At 37.6% G+C, this 17,359-nt stretch overlaps 1 protein-coding gene across 1 annotated transcript in view; it reads left to right on the top strand.

The window, feature by feature from the left end:
• LOC115215416 (dentin sialophosphoprotein-like) overlaps positions 1 to 15,145 on the top strand; it is a 42,961-nt gene extending 27,816 nt beyond the window's left edge. The window contains exons 3-4 of the mRNA XM_036505671.1: positions 12,276 to 13,685; positions 14,403 to 15,145. Coding sequence (XP_036361564.1) covers positions 12,276 to 13,685; positions 14,403 to 15,145 — 2,153 coding nt within the window. The remainder of the gene's footprint in view (positions 1 to 12,275; positions 13,686 to 14,402) is intronic.
• The last annotated feature ends 2,214 nt before the right edge of the window (positions 15,146 to 17,359 follow it).

Genomic DNA, 17,359 nt, shown 5'->3' with positions numbered 1-17,359 from the left:
GCGATTGATCGGACGTTAGATACATTAAATCGGTGGTTAGCAAGGTGGTCGGTACCACCCCCAGGGAGGAAGTGATAAGATCTAGTGCGGGGGCGTTCAAAAAACATCGAGCAAAGAATATAAGTAGCGATCGTAATACCTACCATGAAGAAATGATCAAGCTCAGTAACAATCTATTAAGCAACAACTATCCCCAAAACATATTATCCAATCCAATTATGAAGAAAAGAGAGGATGAAACCAATAAACTGTCCACAGCCTGTCTACCATATGTGAAAGGCCTCTCCGAAAAGATACAAATGATATGCAGCCCATATGACATCAGGACAGTATTCAAGAGTAACAGAACACTTCGCAAATATCTCCTTCGAGTAAAACCACCAATAGTAGAGAATATGCCTAAGAACTGCGTGTACTCCATCCCATACAGCTGTAGTAGGTTATACAAAGGCGAAACATTCCGCCCCCTCAAAATAAGGGTAGACGAACATCGCAAAGCTGTGACACGAGGAGATATTGATAAATCCGGTATAGCTGATCATGTATGGAAAAAATAGAGACCCCCTTCCTGTGGGATGAAGTTAAAATAATAGACAGAGAACACCACTGGAAAATACGAAAAATAAAAGATTCTGAGTTCGATTCCAGGTAGTGACCTGAATAGTAATAATAATAATAATGATAATGATAATAATAATAATAATAATAATAATAATAATAATAATAATAATAATAATAATAATAATAATAATAATAATAATAATAATAATAATAATAGTAATAATAATAATAATAATAATGATAATAATAATAATAATAATAATAATAATAATAAATATGCCCTGATGCAGTACGAGGCAGTGGCTCGCGTGGCTTCTGATCTTAACTAATTGGAAGTGTTATCATGTACATTGTTTTGTCTTGGTATAAAAGATGGGCTACAGCAAATATTCTGCTCAATACCACAGATTTGCTTGTCAGTTGTTTGACCTTAACCAGTTGAGCATGTCCCTTAGTGGCTGACGATATGTGCATCTCTGATCACGAGCAGAAGTAGTGGGGGAGCATCATAGCCATGTGTTGAGAGGAACTTTTGGGGTTTGAATAATTCACTTCTGGAAACATGGGTGTTTTGTTCAACCTTCATAAACAATCCTTATTCAGGGACCTATTGAGCAGGATGGGTTACTCGATCAGAAGAAAATTCTTACTGGGCCCCACCTGCAAGGTCATGTGCTGTTTATCTTGATATAAGATCACCATGTCGCGCACATATGGTTGTGAGGCATGCACCTAATGTACCCTAATCAAATGGGTAGTCATGGGTATACTGGACTTCGTACTGTTTACCCGTGTCACTTTGATGGCATGCACTGCTCTCTCACTCAATAATAATAATAATAACAACAACATCAAAAATACCCTAGGAATGAGAACCTAGGTTCGAAATTTTCCCAAGATACCTGATGAAGGCTGGAAGGTATATCAGCCGAAACGTTGTGTTAGCAACAGAGATGAGGACAAATATCCATCAAATGTAAACAATGTAAATAATGCGGCAGAAATGCTCTGATTTCAAAGGTTAATAAAAATCAAGCACATGAAGAAACAAGAAAAAACAAACTCTTCAACAATAAATGCACGATGCTCTCCACTGCAGGCCATTGTGGGTACTACCTGAAATGGAAAGAAATGGCATTTAATGAGCTTCATAGAAATACAAAGTTTTTTTTACATGCATCTCCATGTGTTTGTATTTTAGTACCCTTTAAAATCGGGACAACCCTTTCTACGGCAACGTATATATATATATATATATATATATATATATATATATATATATATATATATAAAGTTAATCCAAACATGAAAACACAAAGAGAAAACACAACAACGCGAGGACGTGGAACAAATATAGTATTATTGGACGCCCAGGAAGGAAGGGAAGAAGGAGGGTTTTACGTTTCGAGCGGAGCTCTTCGTCAGAAGCATAGGAAAAGGAAAGATCCAGAGAAGGGAAGACGGAGGAAAAAAAGGAGGAAAAAAAATCGCCAACGGTACACACGCGGTTACATTTTGAATATATATATATATAATCTTCACAAACAAATACACACACACACATGCCACGTCTACCAAATCCACTCACTAGGCTTTGGTCGAGCCTCAGGTTCGACTAAAGCCTTTAAAAGGGCACATTTATGTATTTATTTATTTAGTGTGCTTTGAGAGCACATTCACTACCTACCAGGCGTCATCCGCGATACTGCATTTTGTCGCAGGATATACGTAAAGAATTCCTCGCTGCACTTTTAGGATATTTTAAATAATTGGTATGGAAGACAGAATATACTGTAAGCTTTGTTTAATACGACGATCGTTTTGGTTTACATCTGCACTGCTCCCTAGTGGGTGGGGAACAGTATAATGGAATCGAATGCACCTCACATTGCAGAAGAAACCTCATCAGATTACATAATTCGTTACAGTGTTATAATATGCACATTTCGCTACTGTGTGTTGCGTGTTGCAGGATAGTGTTGATATGATGCGTGCATTTATGGTAAGTCACAGATTTATTAATGAGGCAGGATGCTTGGTATGATACATAGCAAACATTCTACCTCATTAATGGATCTGTGAACTACTATAAATGCACACATTTGTTCGACTAAGCCCTTCAAGGCGTAAAAAGATTTTTAAAAATCACTGCTTTATTCGTTATAGTTTTATTTAATTATCCGGAGTGGCTGTGTGGTAAGTAGCTTGCTTACAAACCACATGGTTCCAGGTTCAGTCCCACCGCGTGGCACCTTGGGCAAGTGTCTTTTACTATAGCCTCTGACCAACCAAAGCCTTCTGAGTGGATTTGGTTGACGGAAACTGAAAGAAGCCCGTCGTATATATACATATATATATGTGTGTGTGTGTGTGTGTGTATGTATGTATGTGTGTGTGTATATGTTTGTATGTCTGTCTTTGTCCCCCAACATCCCTTGACAACTGATGCTGGTGTGTGTACGTCCCCGTAACTTAGTGGTTCGACAAAAGAGACCGATAGAATAAGTACTAGGCTTACAAAGAATAAGTCCTGGGGTCGATTTGCTTGACTAAAGGCGGCGCTCTAGCATAGCTGCAGTGAAATGACTGAAGTAAATAAAAGAATAGACTGTGGCCATACTGTGGGAATCACTACTTTCAAAAGTTTTAAGAGATAAAGGACAGAAAAACTGAATAAAAAAAAGGAGTGGCTGAGAGGGACAGAGAAAGGGAGTGAGAGAGAGTGGAAGGGAGAGATAGGAAGAAAGACTAAGAAAGAGAGAAGCGAGAAAAGGTCGGATTAAAAGGAGAGAAAAGTGTGCACTTTGTGAAAGGTGTATTTAATTCTTACCACTTCACATCTGCTCGAAAATGTTAATGATGATGATGACGATGCTTTTTTTCAGACATGCCCTGTCTCTGTATCTGTCTCTTTAATTGCTCATGTGCGTGTGTGTGTGGTTCTTTCTCCCTCTCCCCCCTCTCTCTCCATGTGTGTGAGCGAGTCTCTCCCACTGGTTCTACCAGCTATATAAAAAAAAAAGAGAAATAAAGAAAATAGTGTTTCTGAGATTAATGCACGAAATGCCACTTATACAGGGATGCGATTTCAAGATGCTGCTGTTAGTAAGCTGATAACGTATTTTCTCTGTTGTATCTCCTAGGTGGTTCTTAGATCCACCCTAACCACCACCACCACCTCCGCTACATGGCCTCTGGCACAACCTTGAGGTCATATGTAACATCGATTAATTTCGTAATCTCTCTCTATGTGATTGATACTGAACTTTGCTTTATCGAACTCCATCGGGGATTGAACTCCGAACGTATAAATTCAAGCGTAGATACAGAAATTCCGGTAACTTTTCTGCTATTTCACTACTTCTACTTATAAAATTATTTCTATATCTATTATATAAAATCGTTCTGTCTGTCTGTGTGTGTGTGTCTTCTAGGATCTCGGGCATCCTCCATCCGATTGCGCTCAAAATTGATATGTAGATACCGACGGTATCAGGACGTTTATAAGTCTTGAAAAAATTTCAAAAATCGATTCCAGGTGAGAATGCGATCGATAAAGCCACGGGAACGTGCATTTGTACGCGCAAGTACATCAGCTGTTGCGCTCGATACTACGCGTTGTGTGAATAAAATCGTTTTTCTTTGGAATAGAAAAAAAGTCTATCTTTATTTCTTCTTTTGCTGGTATCTCAAATTTAGGTTAAATCAGTGTTTCTCAAAGGGGAGGCCTATGGGACAGTCGGACAAGTTGTTTTGAGAAAATTTAGTTTAAATGTTTGACAACTTAGCACCGCCCTTTGGACGGTGGGGGGGGGGGCGTTTTACTCGTATATATATATATATATATATATATATAGTGTAATAAATAAAATATATGCATACATACATACATATATGTACGTACCTACATCTTCATGTATATATACATGCATATATAAATATATATACGTGAGTACAGGACACCACAAATAGACGTAGAACTCAACGAGAAACGAAGACGTAAAAACAAACGTGGAAACGGACCTAAACGAAAAAAACGGAGTACAAGACAAACTACACAAGGAAAAATCCCCTTCATCAGCTGTTCCTAGTTCAACTCCAGCGTGTTTCGAAATATATATATATATGAATGTATGTATGTATGTATGTTGTTCGGAGCTTCTTCTGTTCCACAGGTATGTATTTTTGTTCCCGGTTATGTGCATTCACCTGGTTGTATTACACTGATAATAGAAAAAGAGATTGCTTCTTAATATTGAAATCAATTGACGTGTAATTGAACCGTTTCATGAATCTGTTTCGTTTATTTGCTCGTGTACGACGCGTTATTTTTATGATATGTTAGTTTTTAGACATTAGCATCTCTTTCTAGCAAGCAGTTGGATTCGTATTCGTACGTGTTCCCTCCCGACATATATATATATATATATATATATATAATATATATATATATATATAATATATATATATATATATATATATGGTTTGGGGTTCAGTCTCACTGCGTGGCACCTTGGGCATGTGTCTTCTACTATAGCTTTGAGCCGACCAAAGCCCTGTGAGTGGAAACCTGTCGTATATATATATATATATATATAAAATTATATATATATACGACGGGTTTCCACTCACAGGGCTTTGGTTGGCTCAAAGCTATAGTAGAAGACACATGCCCAAGGTGCCACGCAGTGAGACTGAACCCCACACCATGTGGTTGGGAGCATCGGGCCGACCAAAACTGTGTGTGGATTTAATAGATGGAAACTGAAGGAAATCCGTCGTAAGTATGTGTGTGTGTGTGTCTAGGCGGTGCCCCAGCATGGCACCAGTTTAATGACTGAAAACAAGTAAAAGAATAAAGGCATTTACAAACCTAAAGTCATCGAGCCGGCCGAATCGTTAGCACGCCAGGCAAAATGCTTGGCGGCATTTTGTCCGTCTTTACGTTCTGATTTCAAATTTTGCCGAGATCGTCTTTGTCTTTCATCCTTTCGTGGTTGATAAATAAAGTACCATTTTATCACTGGGTTCGATGTAATCGACTTACCCCTCCTCCGAAGTTGCTGACCTGGAGCCAAAATTTGAAATCAATATAGTTACAAGGCTACATCTTTGGAATAGTTGTTTGAGGCGTTTGAGTTAACCTCAGTATTTAGCAAGTACTTATTTCATTGACTGCTGCTGTTGTTGTTGTTGTTGTTAAGCAACACGACGGGTAAGCGTGATTAGGTGATGGTCTAGGGCTTAGGGGCGGGAGACCCCAGACCTTAGAAAAAAAAAATTTGGGTCGTCTTGTTGTAGTCGAGGGCTCTTCGTTGACGCCCGACACCACTGGGAGGTGGCCCTCGAAGTCGCTGGAAATGGAGATCTCCAAGTCCAAATTCTTGAACGGCTTCATTGACTGCAGAATGCAGGTGTACTAACTGCAAGGTTTATCTCAGAAGGGGATAAATGAACTTTCTCAGAAATTCTATGTGTTGTAGGGAATTAGTAATACTGGCACACCCCTCCCATGTGATGAAAATATAGTCACTATAAGTAAAGAGAAGTACGTGAAGTACGAAAGTACGTAGTAGGCGGTTTGAGATATTCATGTCGGAGTTAATTTTATCGCTTTTTCTGATTGCTGTCAGACGCAAGTCGCCTTGTTAAATATTTGTTGAAGGTCTCCCCTCGTGGGTGTACCCAAGATTATTGATTGTTACTGTTGAAATTGCTGTTACTATTATTGTTGAATTGTTTGTTTTCGCCCCATTGTGGGAAAGATGGAGAAAGTGCCAGCAAGAGGCCACAGCTATGCGGCAGCAACTGATAAAGGAATAGAAGTTGAAGCTTTGGAGGTGCGTGAAGCAAAAGTGGAGCCGAAAAAGATGAAAGAATGTGAGAAACTATTGAAAAAGGAGGGAAAAACGTTGCGATTGACGCCGCCTGAGGAACTCACAAGCAGTGTTAACAAAGAGGACAGTGATTTTTAAAACATTGAAGATATCAACAAGGAAGATTGAAATAGCACCTATTGAAGATATATTGAGGAATGCTTGAAGGAAATCAAGAAACTGACCACGTTCATCACACGTAGAAGGAGGTATGGCACAGTGGAGGTGCGTTTCGCGACGGAGGGCGAAGCGATTAAGCTCTCCACAGAAGCAATAAGGAGGGAAGAATGGATACTTTTGCCGACGTACTGTGGAAAGCATGTTGCCAGGGTGAGAGTTGGCAAAGTACCCCCAGAGATAAAGGAAGCATGGCTGATGGCAGCCATAATGTTTAATATGGAGGAGAATGCCAAGATACTCCAGGCAACGTGAGCCAAAAGGTTGAATTATTGGGATATGGCATAGGGATGGTCATACAAGCGAGTTTGGAAGACCTCAACAGAATTGCAGAAAAAATAGTTCTGCCTGAGGCTGTAAGGTTGAGAGTGGTGGTGGAGGGTTTGCCTCCCATATGCTACTTGTGTGGAGAAAAAGGCCATATGAAGACGAGGTGCCTCCAGAGAGAAGCGGAACAACAGATGGAGCAGACTGTGGATCAGGAGAATGTGGACCAAGTGGTACACGTCGAGGTAAAGGAGACAAAAACAGAGGAGGAATTCACGGTAGTCAAAAAGAGAAAGAGGAGTGAAAAAGTAAGTTCTCCGCCAGAGAGATAGGAAAAGAAAAAAAAAAGAAAAAAGAAAGAAGTGATTAAGGGGGTAGAGAAAGAGGTTGTGAAGGAAGTTAGAAGGGAGGAGGCTGAGAAGATGGTTGAGAAGGAGATTGAAAAGGAGCTTGAAGAGGAGCTCGAGGAGGAGTTTCAGGAGGAGACAGCAGCAAAGACACTGGTTACACCAGTGGAGGAAAAGGATTTAGGCGAGCAACTGTATGAGGGTGAAATGGCGAAACTATTCAGAGTAGAAGAGGAAAAAGTACTAGGAGTAGAGCAAGAAAAGGGTAAACAAACAAGAAAGGCGAAAAAATACCGATGGAATTTTGTGATATATGCTAAAAATAAAGAAACTGAGTGGAAAATAATGAAATTTAAGGCTATTATAAGGGTGAAGCTGCTCATAGAAATATACTCAGAGAACGTGAAGGCCATTGTGGTCGATAAGGAGAGATACAGCAGGCTGAAAAATATGTGTGGAAGGGGAATTGATCCGCCAGGAGTAATGGTGGAATTTGATGAATTGTCACCAGTGATAGAATTAAAAGATCTTGAACCCTTAATGAAATGTTAAAAAGGAAAATAAAATAAGTAAAATTGTTTAAATTTCAAAAAAGGAAGAAAAAAGATCATAAAGAAAAAAAAAAACAAAAGTAAAAATGAACGATTCTAAGCTGTGTAATTGAACGTTCAAATGGTACTACATGGGAGTGGGACTCATGCAGCCATTTCATTTCCATTATTACATAACATCATTTTCATTCATTGTATGTTTTTTGTCCCCACTGTGGTGTTTTGTCTGTCCTTCTGCTGTCCCCACTGTGTAATGGCCATAGTACCAAAATAAAGAAAGAGTACGTGGTAGGCGGTCAGAGATAGTCGTGGCTTTACTGGTTCTACTAAGTATACTGTATACCGAAGTGGGCATTACAACAGTCCAACATTTTAAGGATTACAACAGTGGAGACGAGGAATTAATAAACACGTAAAATTATGGAGAAATTTTTGCCCGGTCAGCTCGAATTGCAAAAACAACATTAACAGCAGCTGAAAGAACAACAGCAGCAGCTACAATTGTAAGAACAACAGCTGAAGCAACAAAGCCACCAAAATTTGAAAGAAAAACAACAATTACTATTACAGCAACAAGTGTTGTAATTAATGAAGTCTTCAGGAAAGTCAGAAAAAGTGTTCTCGCCATAACAGAGTTCAAATACGAACCTGAAAAAGGAGTTAGCTTCGAAGCATACTACAAAAGATATGAGCAAATCTTCGAGAATGAATGTAAATACTGGGACAGCGAGATGAAAACGCGCTTAATCTTGAGAAGACTTGCGGCGGCGAGCTGGCAGAAACGTTGGCACGCCGGGCGAAATGCGTAGCCGTATTTCGTCTGCCGTTACGTTCTGAGTTCAAATTCCCCCGAGGTCGACTTTGCCTTTCAGCCTTTCGGGGTCGATAAATTAAGTACCAGTTACACACCGGGGTCGATATAATCGACTTAATACGTGTGTCTGTCCTTGTTTGTCCCTTCTGTGTTTAGCCCCTTGTGGGTAGTAAAGAAATAGGTATTTCGTCTGTCTTTATGTTCTGAGTTCAAATTCCCCCGAGGTCGACTTTGCCTTTCATCCTTTCGGGGTCGATAAATTAAGTACCAGTTACGCACTGGGGTCGATATAATCGACTTAATCCGTTTGTCTGTCCTTGTTTGTCCCTTCTGTGTTTAGCCCCTTGTGGGTAGTAAAGAAATAGGTATTTCGTCTGCCGTTACGTTCTGAGTTCAAATTCCGCCGAGGTCGACTTTGCCTTTCATCCTTTCGGGGTCGATAAATTAAGTACCAGTTACGCACTGGGGTCGATATAATCGACTTAATACGTGTGTCTGTCCTTGTTTGTCCTTCTGTGTTTAGCCCCTTGTGGGTAGTAAAGAAATAGGTATTTCGTCTGTCTTTATGTTCTGAGTTCAAATTCCCCCGAGGTCGACTTTGCCTTTCATCCTTTCGGGGTCGATAAATTAAGTACCAGTTACGCACTGGGGTCGATATAATCGACTTAATCCGTTTGTCTGTCCTTGTTTGTCCCTTCTGTGTTTAGCCCCTTTGTGGGTAGTAAAGAAATACGTAGCAGAATATGAACAATGCGGTAATTATGTATTCCCAAGAAAACCTTAGGACCTAAACTTGATACAATAGATATATAGTGTAAAATATTCAGTGAAAAAAGCTCATTGTTCAACACACATTGGGAGTGTTTGAACACCGAGGAAAACAACGACGAGGACTGCATCATATTTGCTGGTAGAGTAAAAAGGGAATGTGAAAAGTTTAAGCTGGACGAATTAGCACCAGATATGTCCAAATGCTTGATTTTTACACAAGGACTTACTGCCGAAAAGGACGCAGAAGTTAGAACTAGAATTCTCGCAAAGCGGTAACAAAAGCAGGATGTAACCCTACAGCAAGTGTCAGAAAAATGTGAAAGGATAGTAAGATTAAGACACGACACTGAGGGAATTGACCGTAAAGATTGTTTCCAAGTGAGAAATAGAGCAGAGATAAAGTGTTTTCTAAAAAAACACGACAAAAATCAGGAAATAAACCCATGGTTTGCATGTGGAGGTATACACCTGAGGAAAAATTGTTCATTTAAGAAAGCGGAGTGCTTTCGTTGTGTAAATATAGGGCATATAAAGACACATTGTAGAACGAATATGATAAAACGTCAGAACAAAGGAAAAGGAATAAATAGTATGTAATGGAAAATATTTGGTAGCATAATGATGATGAAATTCATGAAGGTGAAAATCAGAAATACAAGTGTTAAAACAAAATTGGACACTGGTAGTGACATCACCATTATAAATGAAAAAATGATCTTTTCGGTTTGAACGGCAGTTTTTAACATAATTTCTAGGTAACTAAAAAATTTTAAACTTCATATACTGGTAGAATGTGTTTATAAAACATCTTTTTCTCTTGGCTTTATTGAGAAAATTCTATAGTTTGTAAGATATTTGTTGTTTTTTTCTTCAATTTCTGCAATTTCAACCAATCACTGACGTCCATTGAGGTAAACAACATTCTGTGCCGTATGAATATGTCCCTCGTTTAAGAAACAGATTGGGTTTATTTACATTTGTGAAGAAAAAAAAGATACCCTTCCCTCCACCCCTAACCCTAACCCTAAAATAGATTGAAATACAATAGATCGATACTAGGGTCATAATTATGGGTGACAATTTCATATGACACCGCTAGGAAAAACTACCGGTCAAACCGAAAAGATCCCCCCCCCCCCCAAAAAAAAACTTGGAAATATATCGGTAAGCCGAAGTTTATTGAATCTAAAAAGGTAGCACATTGTGTTCCGGGAAAAAGATTATATTTTTCAGTGAACTCGTATGTAATGTAACATTTCGTGCTCAAATTAAAAAGGCAAAGATATATTGTATTAAAAGATTCACTTATTTTATTTGGTGCAGAGTAGCTGGAACTGTTCGAATTGTGGGATACGCACGTATGTGTTCTCTGCAGAAATATAGTTGAGTCAGTCAAAGGTTCAAATGAAGCCGAAGAACTGAAACAAAATATAAAAAAGATTATTCCCAGATGTTTTTTTTTTGTTTTGTTTTTTTTTTGGTGGGGGAAGAACTGGGTTGTTGTACAAAAACAAAATCTAAGATCGCTGTAAAACAAAGTCTTAAATACCGGTCTTTAGGCCAAAACGGAAAGTACCGTTTGCAAGAATAGACCAGGTTAACAAAGAACTGGAAAGACTGGAAAATCTTGATAAAATCGAAGTTTAAATCCATAATAATGGTTAAGTTGCCTACGGAGATTTACACGGAAAATGTGAAAGCAATTTTTATAGATAAAGAGAGGTATAACAGGTTAAAGGAAATGTTTGGAAGGGATATTGATCTACCGGGAGTTGAGGTGGAGTTTGACGAACTGCCGCCAGTGATGGAATATAGAGAATTAGAACCATATATGAACTCTTAAAAAACAAGAGTAAGTAAAATTTCTTTTTAAAAAAACGATGCTTATGGAAAAAAGGAAAAGGAAATAAAGATTATAAACTGTCTGTAAGAACGTTCAAATGGTACTGCATGAGAGTGGAGCTCATGTAGTCATTCATTTTCATTTATTAAATAACATTTTCCCCATTTTCTTTCCTTTCATGTTTTTGTTCCCACTGTGGTGTTCTGTCTCTCCTTGTGCTGTCCCCTCTGTGTAAAAGCTTGAGTGCTTAATAAGGAATATGTACGTAGCAGGCGGTCAGAGATAGTCGTGTCTTTACTGGTTTTACTAAGTACACTGTATACCGAAGTGGGCGTTATAATAATCTAACATAATAAGGAATATAACACTATGACTCTTTACATGGCATCCGGGGTTTGTGGAAGATAGTTGGGAAGCTTTCTTTAGATAGAAAATCGGGAATATTTGCAACAGCGTGAACTCAAGTAAAAACACTCAAGAAGCAGGCCTTGGCATTTCATAGGGTGAGATATGAGTTAATAAGACTGCCACACAAGAACAAAGACGTGAAAATAATAGCGCAAATAATGTAAACTAAGTTTAAGCTTTGAATTGATAACCTTAAGTGAGGTATCTGTTACACATAAAATAACTAAGCCGGTAAGCTGGCAGAATCGTTAGCACGTCGGTCAAAGTGCTTAGCAGCCTTTCGTCCGTCTTCACGTTCTGAGTTCAAATTCTGCCGAGGTCGACTTTGCCTTTTATCATTGTGGGGTCGATAAAATAAGTACCAGTTGGGTATTGGGGTCATTGTAATATACTTATCCTCTGCCCCGAAATTGCTAGCCTTGTGCCAAAATTTTGAAATCAATAATCGTTAGAAGACCGGGGAAAATGCTTAGCGGTATTTTATCTGTCTCTACGTTCTGAGTTCAAATACCGCAGAGGTTGAATTTTCTAAGTACCCCAAAAGAATTTTCTACGTCTATCTAACTATTCTCCCATCACAATGCTTTTCTTTTCTGCTATAAATGATATGAAATTAAACCAGTGATGATTATTAATAATTTTATTTATTTATTTATTTAGACGACGAAACCGATTCAAGTTCATCATCTGAGATATCTGAAAACGACAAGTTCAGTATGGGTCATCCGCGAGTTCCAGCAACTCACATGTTTAATGACTTAGAAACCAAGGCGACAATCAGAAACGAGGTCAGCTATGAACCACATCGCGGACAGATGTTCACGCCAAACGTCGGCTCTTCACACTGGACAAACGATTACAAACTTGGTATGAGGACCATGAATAAACTCTTCGAGGAAGGCGAGAGATTTGACCAGAAGATCAACTATCTTATAGAAAAAAAGAACGCTTATCTCAACGGCAAAAATTCCTTTAAGGTTTTCATGATAAAAGATATAGGACCTGATAGCAACCTGGTATCAGATATTGATACCCACGACAGGCTAGACAGTAAACAGAACGTTAAGAACATAACCGAGAATGGAAAAATACTTACAGAAAGAATATTCTCATTACCGTTCAAGAGTGATATTACCAAAAGTTTTGAAAATATCGGACCTGGTAACGTTTTTCATATGAGTCAGTCGTTTGATAACGGAAATAAAGTTTTGAAAGGACTACTTGATGAGATTAAATATGGCAGTATTTTATCGAAAGCAGATCCGGTAGGCGTTGAAGATCCATATAGAGATACATTGCTTGATACTCCAATTCCTAAAAGAATTAGGACTAATACTGAGCATAGTAGTATAACGAAGGGACATAGCGACAACTTCATGGATATTAATGTGAAAGATATTGGTAACTTGCGTGAAAGTCGAGGACAATCAAAATTCCTTATTGATGATAGTGATTTGTCTCAAGGATTCGGTAATGATGATGATGGAGAAGATAGTGAGGACGCGGATAGCAAGGCCAGTCAAAGCGGTGCTGAAGCGTCGAGTGAAGCAGGAAGTAAAATCGTAAGCGACGAAGCTACCAAAGAAGATGAAAATGAGGATGACGATTCTGAGGACGATGAGGATGGTGGAGAAGAGGAAAGTAAAGAAAGTAAAGAATCGTTGGAGAGAGAGGAAGAAACAGGAAAGAAGGCGGCTGAAAGTGCGAATGAGAGCGGAGAAGAGGAGAGTGATGAAGAAACAGAAGAAGAAGATGATGATGATGAAGACGACCTGATGCAAATGAAATTAGGAGAACCAGAGCTAGGTATGGGTGTCGTTGATGAAGAAGGAGAAGATAACAACGGTTCTAATAGCAGTGACAGCGATTCCGAGGAAGATGATGATGACGATGATGATGGGAATAATGGCAATGGTAATGGTAATAATAATTGTGTTAATGGTAATTTTGAAGATGGCTGTAACGGTAATAAAAATAAGGATACTGGTGGCTATAACGGTAATAAAAATGAAGATACTGGTGGTTCTGATAGTGATGATGATGACGATGATGAAATTGGGAATGGCAACGGTGATGATGATGGTGGTGAAATTGATGATGATAATGGTGATGATGAAGAGGAAGAAGACGATGACGAGAGCGAACAAGAGGAAGATGAAGAGGAGGAAGAGGGAGCACTGAAGGAATTGAAGGTAAGGAAAAATGCAACAACTGTGACTATTCGTTTGCGCAATAATGGTAGACAAGGACAGAAGTCTGCGTCTGCGAAGTCCACGGATGTGAAAGATAGCAAAAATGGTGAAAAATCTCGCGGCGGAGTACACAAAATTAAAATAAAAGCGAAACTAAATGGACATAATGGTAAAGCAGGAAAATCGAAATCAAAAGGCAAGAAAATAAAATTTTCCGTGAAAATAAAAAATGGCAAAGGAATGAATGGGAAAGAGGCGGAAGAGAGCGAGGAGAACGAGGAGGAGGGGGAGGGCGAGGAGAGCTTTAATGGAGATGACGATAACGGTGATGAGGATGATGATAGTGATGAAGAGAATGGTAATGGTGATAATGATGAAGAGGATAATGGTGATGACAGTGATGATGAAGAAAATGGTGATGATGAAAATGGCGAGGAAGACAATGACGATGAAGATGACGACGATGAGGATGAGGATGAAGGGGAGGATAGTGACGGTGACAATAATAATGGTGATAATAAATGTAAAACAATTAAAATAAAATCTGGCACCAAACTAATCTGTACTTCTGATGGCGATATAAGCTTGCCCACAGTCTCCGACCAGGATGAAGACGATAATGACAATGGAGCTGAAAAGTTGATTATGGCAGATATTAAAAAACATATAGAAATGGGAAAAGATAAAAGAGGTACTTGGTTTGCTCGTAAAAAAACGAAGCCGAAAGCGCAGAAAAAGAAATCCGTGACCATTAAGGTGACTCATGCAAAAAAGGGGAATAAACATCGCGTTTCAATCAAACAAAAAGCGCCAAAGACGAAATCCCATAGCAAAAGGCATAACCATAAGCATGGAATACATTTGAACATAACAACTAAAATGTCAAAGAAAGATGACCCCGATGATTTGGGCGAAAAATTCACTGAGTATGATAAAGATGCACCTGATATGATGAAATCACTCTTCATGACCAACATAACTATTACAAATTCCTCGGCTGGCTTGAGAAATACATTAGGAAATGATGATAGCAATGAATCAGCAGAAAGTACAAAGACAGACGATAGCAAGCCGCAAAGCACAAAGTCGCCATCTCCTCTGGCTTCTTATAAAATAGTAGGCGAAAAGCCACCACTAAAAATAACAATGAATATTTCTAAACAAAAGGACACTTCTGCGCAAGGAGATGGTGAAGGTATCGAAAAAGAATTTAATCCTTCAGAAATAGATTCATTCATCAAACAACTGAAAAGTGTCTATGATGATGATGATGACTTTATCATGTTCTTAATGAAACTGCTAAAGAAGGAATTAAGATCACGGCTTTCTAAAAACTAACTTACGATCACATTTGAATTATCGTTCCATGCAAAAGCCACCATGTTAAAAAAAAAAAAAGAAAAAAGAAAAGAAAACGAAGCAAAAAGACATCATCCCCGTTCAATCAATATCTCAGAATATTCAAACGTGGCCTCCAGACATTCGATTATGCTTATAATTCACTCTCTTTCTGTAGCAGCTCAATACTTGAAGAATCATTTCGGTTCTTCCCTGCTTTCTTTCTTGTTTTTTTTTCTTTTCATCTTCTTCTCTTTCTCTCTCGAGAGGTGGTTTCGGTTAACCCTTTGGCTTGAAAAAATAAAAAAAAAAAGAAAGAAAAGGCGAAGTAATACACATACTCCACTTAATAATATCACGAGACAAACAAGAACAACAACAACAAAATAATCTACTACTACTACAAATTATTATTATTATATTATTATTATTATATTATTATTATTATTATTATTATTATTATTATTATTATTATTATTATTATTAACTGGGGTCGATGTAATCGACTCATCCCCTTGCCCAAAAGTCTTGCTCATGTGCAAAATTTGAAACTATTATTATTGTTATTATTATTATTATTATTATTATTATTATTATTATTATTATTATTATCATCATCATCATATATTACTTTGAAACAATTGTAGAGTCTTATAAAAAAAAAACAAAGCGAGGGAAACACTGAAGTCCACTAGAACCATTAATATTCCTCTCTCTCTCTCTTTCTCCGCCTATCTCTTTCTCTCCCTCTCTGTACATATAAGCTTGCATAAACATTAGTATAAGCACAAACACAGACACATACACACAAGCACGGGCATAGACACATACATATATATATATATATATATATATAGACACGTTTGTATGTGTGTGTGCATGTGTAAGTATATTTACTCTTATATACATACATACACATATGTATATATAAATATATGTATACATGTATGTATATATATACATAAATATACACATGCATATATATATATAATATATATATATATATATATATATACACACGTACACATACACATTAATATATGTATATATTTATATATGTGTATGTATGTATGTATGTATGTATGTATGTATGTATGTATGTATGTACGTATGAAGGTGTGCTTGTTTGTATGTATATCAGGAAAATGCACAAGTTGCAATAGTTTCATACAATAATTTGAATATTTAGCTTGAACCCCAATATTTAAGGAAGCGAAACGAATGCACAATGGAACCAACTGTCAGAATGAAAAGGTCAACGAGCGCACATAGACACACATACACAAACACACACACACACACACACACACACACACGCAAAAACACATACACACACACACATACACACACATACACACACGCACACACAACACACAACATACACATCAGCATACACATATTATGTAGATGTATACGTACGTATGAGAATATATCTATCTATCTAACGATACATATATATTATATATTATATATAAATATATATATAAAAGAGAACATTATTTATAAATAAATAGATAAATATATATATATATATATATATATATATATATATATATATGCATATATACATATATGCATTCTTACATACATGCATTCATATATATATATATATATATATATATATATATATATATATATATACTGTACATACTATACATACATTCATACATACATTCTTACGCACGTTCCTATCTGAAAGAAAGTGAAAAGCAAAATAAAATAAAATGTTAAAATGATAATAAAAAAAGAAATGAATTACATTTTTGAGGAATTTTCAAACCCCCAAGAATGTGAGAGAAGTTTTTGACTTCGTATGGAAATCAATAAACTTAGTGTCGAGAAAATATTCAATTGTAATATTGACTTCTGAAACCACTGTAGCGTGGAATGCAAGTGTAACCATAAAGAAACCCAGACTGTTAGCTTCACATAAACATTTATTGTTTGCAATATGGTACCAAAATGTTCGTCACTCAAAACAGCGAACTACTCATTAATCAACACTGCATCAAATTTGTGGGCTTTTGTGGCTAGATCGTGGGTTCGATTCCCGGAGCGGGCGGCGCGTTGACTTTGCTCCTGTCCACCTAGCTGTAAATGGGTAACCCTATAACAAAGTAGCCTTCTGATCTGATCGGGAGGAACATTGGCCTGCTTGCCTAGCCAGCAAAGTAGAGCATTATTCGAAAGCTAAAACGATGCAAAAAGGCATTG

This window comes from Octopus sinensis, linkage group LG9 (genome assembly GCF_006345805.1).
Source record: "Octopus sinensis linkage group LG9, ASM634580v1, whole genome shotgun sequence".
NCBI lineage: Eukaryota > Metazoa > Mollusca > Cephalopoda > Octopoda > Octopodidae > Octopus > Octopus sinensis.
Note: the sequence above shows the minus strand (reverse complement) of the source record. Positions and strands in the feature narration are given on the sequence as shown.